At 32.1% G+C, this 9651-nt stretch overlaps 1 protein-coding gene across 1 annotated transcript; it reads left to right on the top strand.

The window, feature by feature from the left end:
• The first annotated feature begins 7003 nt into the window (after positions 1 to 7003).
• LOC109338359 (F-box protein FBW2-like) lies at positions 7004 to 7789 on the top strand. Its single transcript, XM_019575569.1, has one exon. The coding sequence runs from the start codon at positions 7004 to 7006 to the stop codon at positions 7787 to 7789; it is 786 nt and encodes a 261-aa protein (XP_019431114.1).
• Positions 7790 to 9651: the final 1862 nt, after the last annotated feature.

Raw genomic sequence — 9651 nt, 5'->3', positions numbered from 1 at the left:
ATTATGCTGGAGATCTAGATAAGCGAAGATCGCTCACCGGATATGTCTTTACACTGTGTGGTTGTACTATCAGTTGGAAAGCAACACTGCAATCAATTGTTGCTTTGTCTACAATTGAGGCAGAGTACATCACAGTAACAGAAGTTGTAAAGGAAGCCATTTGGGAGAAAGGTCTAATTGAAGAGTTGGGTATAAAACTCGAAGAAACAACCATCTATTGTGATAGTCAAAGTGCTATACATCTGACAAAGCATCCAATGTATCATGAAAGAACTAAGCATATTGATGTTCGGATACACTTTATTAAAGACACAGTGGAGAGAGGAGTTGTTAGAGTGGAGAAAATACCCACTGCAGATAATCTGGCGGACATGATGACGAAGCCAATTCCAACTACCAAGTGTAGACATTGTCTGGACTTGATTAATGTTCAGAATCTCTAGTGAGCATGAAGAAGAGTAGCAGGAGAATAACTATGGTAGTCTTTTGGTAGTCTTTTAGCCAACATGGAGATTTATTGAATATTGGTAAAAGAAAAAGATGATGAAAAGACTTTCTTGAGTCAAACAAAAAAAAAAGTGGCCAAGGATCATCTTGAAGAAATGAAGAATTTCTAGCCAAGTAAAAAGAAGTGGCTATGGTGAAACCAACATTAATGTTTTTTTCTCTTTGGCCACATAATCTTCAAGAGCTTTGGCTATAAATAGGAGTGCTCCATGTCATTGTAAGACACACCAAATACTTAGGTTAGTGCATATTCTCTCTTCTTGTTCTTTTGTTCTAATTGTGTGACAAATACTTGAGTGACAATGAAATTGGGTGTACTTGGGTTTTGGGAAGTGAGTGAAACACTTGTAGTTCTCTTTTATCATAGTGAAATAATCCTTGTTGCTCTTCAGCTGTGGATATAGGCAAATTGTCGAACCACATTAAATTATCGGTGTTATTTTCTCTATTGTATTTTCACCATGGGTCTTCCGCTCCAACAAACTGGTATCAGAGCCGATGGTACGATTGGGACATGGTGGACTTAAGGGGGAGCGCACTGGAAAGTGTGTGGTACCCACACTTGAGGGGAAGATTGTCGGGTTTATTCAAGTTTGAAGTCACACATTGGATATGCGTGGAGGAGTGAAAGAGTTTATAAGTAGGAATGACCCATGGAACTAATGCCTTAAGGTTTTGGTTCAAGATGTGGTGTCTCACTTGTGGCTCTCCACTCTTCCCATACCCTAGTAACAATGGAACTCCCCGGTGGTTGGAGGCTCCCCGATCAAAATCTGGTCCAACATCTTACATAGAAGAGTTTTGAAAAAACAAATCTCAAGTCCCACATTGGAGAGATGATAAACTTGGAAAAAAATCATATGTTATAAATACAAGTCTCATTCCTTCATATTTTTTACCCCAAGTTGAATTCACTTTCATTCAACCTTTTCTTTCCCCCTCATATTTTCTGTCGATGCATTTCCGGAAAACTTCTCCCCTTTCTTTCTGTGGCACTAAGAATTGGCATAGACAGCGAAATTGTGGGAATTTCGAGAACTGACACTAGTAGTCAGTATTGAGGGGGGAAATTGGCACGAGTAGCTAATATTGTGGACATTTTGAGAACTGACACTGGTAGTCATATTGTGGGAAAAGAATAGGCACTGGTAGCCATATTGTGGGCATTTCGAGAACTGACAATCGTAGTCGGATTGTGGGAAAAGAATTATCACGGTAGTCAAATTGTGGGAATTTCGAGAATTGGCACTGTTAGTCATATTGTGGGAATTTTGAGAATTGACATTGGTAACTATATTGCGGTGGATGTATTCGATATTGATTCTTATAGTTCAATAAGAATTCGATAACAGAGATTTGGGCTGTTTTATCCTAAGGGCGGTGTGGTTGATAGTCTGCTTGCACATTTTGGGCAATGCCATGAAACGTCTTAAAGAAAGCGACCTAGTCATGACTCAGCCAGTAAGAATTATTTCGTGTCATTTAAAATTGTTGTAAGCTTCGGAAACAACAATTTTAAGACGTTTTTACTACAATGACATTCATAAATAATATTATTGGACCAAACAGCTATGACCTGAACAAACCATTTCAATTTGACGGGACAAATTTCAAACGTTGAAAACATAAGATGGAATTTTTCCTCACTATGAGAAACGTTGTTCATGTTCTAAAAACTGACATCCTAGTAGTGTCGGATGAGGCTGAAAAAGAGGAAATGGATAAACTAGCTATTGATATAACTCTCTGGAATGAAAATGAATACCTTTATAAGAATTTCATTATAGATGAGTTGTTTAATGACCTCTATGATTACTATGGCCCAAACAAGTCTGCCAAATTAATTTGGTATGCACTTGAGAAAGAAAGAAATATGATATTGGGGAAGTTGAGACAAAAGTAAAATATGATGTTAGCCACTACCTCAAGTATTAGATGACGGATAATAAATCAGTAGAGTCTCAGTCGTATCAGATACATAGAATTGCTCAATAAATCATTTTTTATGGTATGCCCCTAGAGAGTTAAACTCATAGAGCCTATGAATGTATATTCGTTGGGTATGTTGTAAACAACAAGGCATACAGGTTTTATGACCTTAACGCAAAAGTGATCATTGAGTCTAAACGATGTTGATTTCAGTGAAAAAGAAATTCGTTTTTAAATTGAGAATAGTGGGGGCACATCAACTAGTCACATACTGTTATTAGATTTAATGATAAAAATGAGAGGTTTGAAATAGTACCTAGAAGAAGTAAGAGAGTAACAACTGCTAGAAATATAGACCTAATTATATGGTCTATAAATTAGAGGAGAATCCATCAGCTCTCCAAGAAGTTTTGACTTCTTTAGATGGTGATTTGTTGCAAGAAGCCATAAATGATGAGATGAACTATCTGGAGTTTAACGAGAAACAAACTATTTTAGCTCAACCCATTATGGAAGTTGAGATGATAGCACTAGCAAGAGCTAGTGAAGAAGCAAGTTGATTGAGAAGCTTGCTTGCAGAGATTCCCCTATGGGAAAAACATATAACAGTTGTGTTGATCAATTGTGATAGTACCGTGACTATTGCAAAAATTGAGAACCTCATTTATAACGGTAAGAAACGACAAATTCATCGTAAGCACAACACCATTAGAGAGTTACTCTCTACATGAGCGGTTAGAGTGGATCATGTATGCACTGAGAATAACTTAGCAGATCCTCTGACGAAAGGACTAGCTATAGAGAAAGTCCATAGTACATCTAAGAGTATGTGACTATTGCCCTTAGAACGAGGATCACTCATGATAATAAGCAGACCTAACTGACTGGAGATCCCAAGAAATAGGTTCAATGGGTAATAACAAGTCGTGAAGTGATATCAGAGTGAACATGCTATAAAATTATGAGAAACATGATTCATACAACATATGTAAGGATGAGTTAAACGGTTAATGAGATCTATACTCCAATTGGAGTGAAGTACCTAGGCTATAAGAGTACTTTTTGATAGACTCACCTATGTAAATGTGAAAGTTGGGGCTGCTTCCTATGAAATTTTGGGGTATAAATTTCTAGAGTGTTCATTATACTAGGATAGACGTGCATCGCTTTTAATGCACGAGCTTTACAGAATACACCTTTGAAAAGGCTGTGTGTGGTTAGATGTTGGAGATAGAGTTCAAGACTACAAGTCACTCTAGTAAAATTTGGATCTTACTCACTATGCAAAGGTTCAAGTCGCATGACACATTTATTTATGCACAATCTTATTGAGATCACAAAAGTTCTCGAAACCGTTTTTTAATGTCAAAGGGGGGATTGTTGGAACTTAGTTTGTTGGAAGTCATTAATGTGAAATCTAAAAAACTCCCAAGTCCCACAAAAAAGAGTTTTGAAAAAACAAATCTCAAGTCCCACATTGGAGAGAATAGGAACTTGGAAAAAATCCTATGTTATAAATAGAAGTCTCCTCCCTTCATATTTTCTTGCCCTAAGTTGAATGCACTTTCATTCAACCTTTTCTTTCTCCCTCATATTTCTGTGGATGCATTTCTGGCAAACTTCTCTCCCTTTATTTTCTGGCACTAAGAATTGGTATAGACAGACAAATTATGGAAATTTTGAGAATTAACACTAGTAGTTAGTATTTAGGAAAAAGAATTAGCACGGGTAACCATAATGTGGACATTTTGAGAACTGGCACTAGTAGTCAGATTGTGCAAAACGAATTGGCACAAATAGTCATATTGCGGGAATTTCCACAAAACGAATTGGCACAAATGGTTGAAGAAAGTAGAAGAATACAAATTTGATAAGTAACCTAGAAGATAAGATACTCATGACATTTTTTATTTTGAATGTAATCTTAGCCGATCTATTGGCTTTAAATAAAATTTCTCATTTCTCACAATAGCTCAATGTTCTCATTTGAATGTTATTACATTAACCACTTTTAATTCTTAAATATCTTTATATTCTTCTTCTCAATCAATTTGTATTTTATTGGCGTTTTTCTTCAATCTTGACACTAGTTAACCTATATTGTTGCATTGACCTATTGGTGTATAGACTAATTTTATCAATTGATAAAGATTAAGAGGTAATTAGTAATGAAAGGTAATTCATATTATCTATTTACACGAGCCATAAAGTTGGGTTTATACATTTTCCCCATTTTAAAAATTGAGGACATAGGGCAAGGAAAAAAAATTAGGCCTAAACCAAAGATTTACATATCAGCCATTAAAAATTTATTAAGTTTATTTTATATATAAACAAATATAAAAATACATATTACTTAGACATGCAAAAAAAATGGGTTCAATTCCCTGACCATTCACAATGGACCCAGACTAATGCTCTTGAGTTCAAGATAATTATGAATATATTTTGCTGCAATTTTTTATCAAATCTATTATCATACATAAAGTTCACCTTAATAAACTGAAACAACTACCCAGTTAATTGATTAACTACAATGTTAATCAATTAATTCTTACACAATTAGTCAACTAATTACGGTATTAATTTAACTCTTACAAAATCTCACATATTTTAACATCCCCGAGAGCTAGAATGTATCAAGCATTCCAAGCTTGAAACGATTGTGTTGAACATTATATATACTCTAATATCATCTAATGCTTAACCATCATAGGAAAAATTACACATTATATAATGTTGTGTGTTTAATAAGAGAGATAAAGATAATAGAGTAGTAAAGAAATGAGATAATATATTGCTTTTTGTGCCATTGATAAAGGACTGTTACTGTTGTCACCAGTGCCACCTCCTTTCTTTCCATCATTTTCTTGAACAAGGGGAAATAATGCATGAAATGGAGGCTTATAAACAGAGGGGGGAAATGAAGAGGCTGCAAATCTCATGAAGGAAGATGAGCATATGAAACTTCAAAAAATAAAAAGGAAGCCATGCAACTGCTGAAGAAGAAAAAGGAGAAAACTGAAAATATGATATGATGAAATCAAAATCAACAGCAACATTCATCCTGCTGGAAGTGGAATGAATTGAGTTGCATTCTTGACCCTCCAAGAATCATGTTAAAATGGTAGGAGTCATTAAAGAAAGATCTTCTTAATGAACAAGAAGGATGAGAAATGAATAAGAAATATTCTCACTACTGAATTGAATGAATTACAAATATTAGGAGAATATCTCTTTATATACAACAATTACCACAACATAATTGAAAAAATGTTAATCTGATAATCGATTTGTTCTGTTGATTAATCCGATTATCGTACACAAAGTTCACCATAACAAACTGAAACAACTACCCAGTTATCGATTAACTATGTAGTTGTTTTAGTTTGTTAAGGTGAACTTTGTGTACGATAAACGATTTAATTCCTACACATTTAATCAATTAAATACAATATGAATTGATTAATTCTTACATAATCTCACACATTCAAACACAAATGTCTATCCTCTTAAGTAGGAACTATGCTATATTTCTCTGTGTCTCTGTACCAACCTAGTAATGTTTTGTTATCTGCTTAAATATGTTAGTATGATAATTAATGAAAAATTAAATGAAATATATTATTTATTACTTGACAAAATCATATTTGTTAGTACAGAGGTATAGAAAATATTTAGTATAGAGGATTTGATTTCTTTAAGTAGGGGAAATATTGGGGCATGTATCCTACAAATTTTTTGAATAACATAGATTTTAATTTTTTTTAATAAAGTAATTTTAAAATTTATCAAATTTATAATTATCTTATATTCCAATAGTCAAATCTCTATAATTGATGAAGATCTCATCCTATATCAACCATGGCTATTATAGGGAGTATATTTTCTACTATAAAATATATCACTTTGTGTGATACTTATTGTGATTCATTAAAAAATATGTAATTGTCAAACATTTAACTTATATTTTTTATCAATCATAACAAATAACATATGGAATGATAGACTTTTAAATGTTTATGTTATTTTGTTGTCATAGGCAATGTTTATGTATATATTGGCAGATGATGATATAGGCAACAAGAATCGGTTTATGCTTCAAAAAAATTTGTTATCAAGGGGCAAAAGTTATATCTATCTCCTAGTTCTTTTAAAATTATATATAACTTACTGGATAAACATGTGATAAAAATAGTTATCAGTTGGTTACATCTAATAAAAATAAATTATTATTGGCTAAAATCTAGTTTTAATGGTAATAATCCCATAAATTTTATTTTTTTAAATAAAATTGACAAAATAATCTCTAAGTCTATTAAAATAAAATTAAATAAAAAAATGAAAATTAATATTTAAATAAGGATGAGAGGATAATTGTTGATATTTATCTCTAAATATTAATTGATAATGTTTGTAACAAATATTAGATAGAGATAAGTAGGAGCTATTATCACTTTGGATGAGTGCTTATCAATGAGGCTATCAACTTTAACTATAAATAGACCCCTTGAGTCATTAGTTAAAGACACCAGAAAAACACAAATTACTAGAGAGAATAAGAGATATGGAAGTAACATCACATCTTCTTAGATTGGATGAGTTACCATATGACATATTAGGGATGATCTTCATGAATCTTTCTCTCCAAGAAAGACTCACGGTGATCCCTTGTGTATGTAAATCATGGGATGAAATAATCAATGGACCTTATTGTTGGCAAGAGATAGACATTGGGGACTGGAGTAGGTGTTGTGATCCTAACAAACTTGACCGCATGCTTGAGATGTTGATCACAAGAAGCTCCGGATCCCTCAAGAAGCTTCGTGTTTTTGAAATCCAAACTGAGAGAACTTTCACTTTTGTTGTTGAAAATGCTAGCTCCCTCAAAATTTTGCGTCTGATAAGATGCAATGTGACTGATGTTATAGTAGAACAAATTAGTCCAAGGCTTTGTATGATTTCATTCTTGGATATGAGCTACTGTACTAAGATTGGCGCCTATGCCCTAGAGATTATTGGCAAGAATTGCAAAATTCTAGAAGGATTGAAAAGGAGCATGCATCCAATAGATAGTGTTGGAAAACCTGTACAAAATGATGAATCATATGCAATTGCCTCCACTATGCCTAACCTCAAGCATCTTGGAATGACTTACAATCTTATGGACACACATGGTGTTCTCCAAATTTTTTCAAATTGTCTTAAGCTTGAGATTTTGGATGTGAGGGGGTGTTGGGGTGTCAAACTTGACAAGGTTATGGTAAAGCAAAGTTTTCCAAAACTAAAGATTTTGGGGCCTTCTCCTGAAGTATCTCTAATTTATCAAAGTATTTGGCCTGGGAAGTGGTAGCGATGAAAGAAGGCTAGAGGGATTTTTATTAAGGCTGGAATGTATTAATAATCATAAATTGTATTATTTCCTTGTGAACTGAATGCTTCTACTTTCTATAGCTAATGTTTCAAGTATTGATTTTTTATATTGTTTCATTAATGATTGTATCCATGCATGCAATGAAGTAGTTTCGTTTGTCCTTATTAAAACAATTATTTTAATGATGTTGCTTATATTTCTTTAGCATTTTCCAGTGATAAAGTTAATTAAATTTTGTATATTTATTAATGGGTTTTCTTAAAAGGGTGCATTGAAAAAGTTGTGTATTTTCGTTTCCAATAAAATATATTCTCTTATTTGTTCTTTGTCTAACGTCGTAAGACGAAAACTCTAAGAATGCCTATTAATGATTTTTTTGTTCCACGATTTTGGTGCTTCCTTTTGTGGTGAGCCTTAGCTGATAAGGTGCTTCTCCTGTCCTACTCTCTTTAGCTGGCGGAGAAGTTCAGAAAAGCTTTAATTATTTTATTTAAATTAACAGCATTTATCAAACAAATTTCAAGATAATCTCTTAACAACGGAAAAGAGGGTAATCCCTTTGAAGATAATCTTCTAAACAAATTTGAAATAGTATAAGCAATAAACTAGGAATAAAATTTCCTTATTTCATCTCAAGCAATTGCAAGTTTTTCTTTATTTAGGTAAAATAACAAGCTAAGTTACTTCTCAACCAGTGAAGGAATTATTAGGGTTTCAATTATATTGGGTCCTAAGCAAAATTCCAAAATGGCAGTATACAAGTAAGAAACGACTATATAAATATAATATCTTAAATTATATTATAGAGAATATTTAAACAATATTTAAATATTAGAAATAATATTTCATATTATAATAATTATATCTTAAATTTGTTTATATTATATTTGAAATGGGAGAATTGGGAGATGGTGTTGCAGTTGCTTCCATAATTGATTATCATATTTCCCTTTCTCAATTGTGTTTCAAAGGACTGAGTGGTAATGACTTAAATAGAGAAAAATAAGTAAGTGAAAATAGCTAAATGGAAAAAATTAGAATCATTGTTTATTATTTATTATGGATAAATTTTATAATTTCTTTCAATACCAAATTATATCGCTCTAATATAAAAAGACAAGATTGTTCAAGAAAGACAAAAACAAAGAAAAGAATATCAATCATCCGTTTTGTATCCCAAATTTTAAAATGTCAAAAAATCAAAGCTTTTTTAGCCATATAAAGAAATTGATATACAATAATAATAAATAAAAACAACACATATATAAATAAATTAGAAGAAATTGCCAAAAATAAAGAAGCCTTAGCAATTTGATGAGATATGCAAGAATGACGCACTCGTAAACAAATAAAACTAATTTTATAGAAAAATATGAATAGTTAGTTTTTAAGGCTAGATACATTATTATTTAGAGTAAATTAAACTGATACTCCCGAGTTTTAGTGAAATTACACAAACCACCTTCACTTTTTTACACCTACATAAATCTCCCCTAGTTTTTATAGTTTCATTACACTGACCACCCCTGCATAAGAAATAAGTGTAATCTTTTAAAAAAAATGTGATAAATGCAATTAAGTTAAACAAAACATGATATATTGTGTAGACAAGTCTAAATAATATACAAATCAATATTTAAATTGAAATCAATTTAAATATTGATTTGTATATTATTTAGACTTGTCTACACAATATATCATGTTTTGTTTAACTTAATTGCATTTATCACATTTTTTGTTTAAAAGATTACACTTATTTCTTATACAGGGGTAATCAGTGTAATGAAAATATAAAAACTATGGAGATTTATATAGGTGTAGAAAAGTGAGGGATGGTTTGT

This window comes from Lupinus angustifolius, unplaced genomic scaffold (assembly GCF_001865875.1).
Source record: "Lupinus angustifolius cultivar Tanjil unplaced genomic scaffold, LupAngTanjil_v1.0 Scaffold_22_87, whole genome shotgun sequence".
Taxonomy (NCBI): domain Eukaryota; kingdom Viridiplantae; phylum Streptophyta; class Magnoliopsida; order Fabales; family Fabaceae; genus Lupinus; species Lupinus angustifolius.
This window is presented reverse-complemented; position numbering and strand designations above follow the sequence as displayed.

Bases quoted from the DNA above. Each gene is read 5' to 3' on its own strand.
- LOC109338359 (XM_019575569.1), top strand. From the start codon at position 7,004: ATGGAAGTAACATCACATCTTCTTAGATTGGATGAGTTACCATATGAC.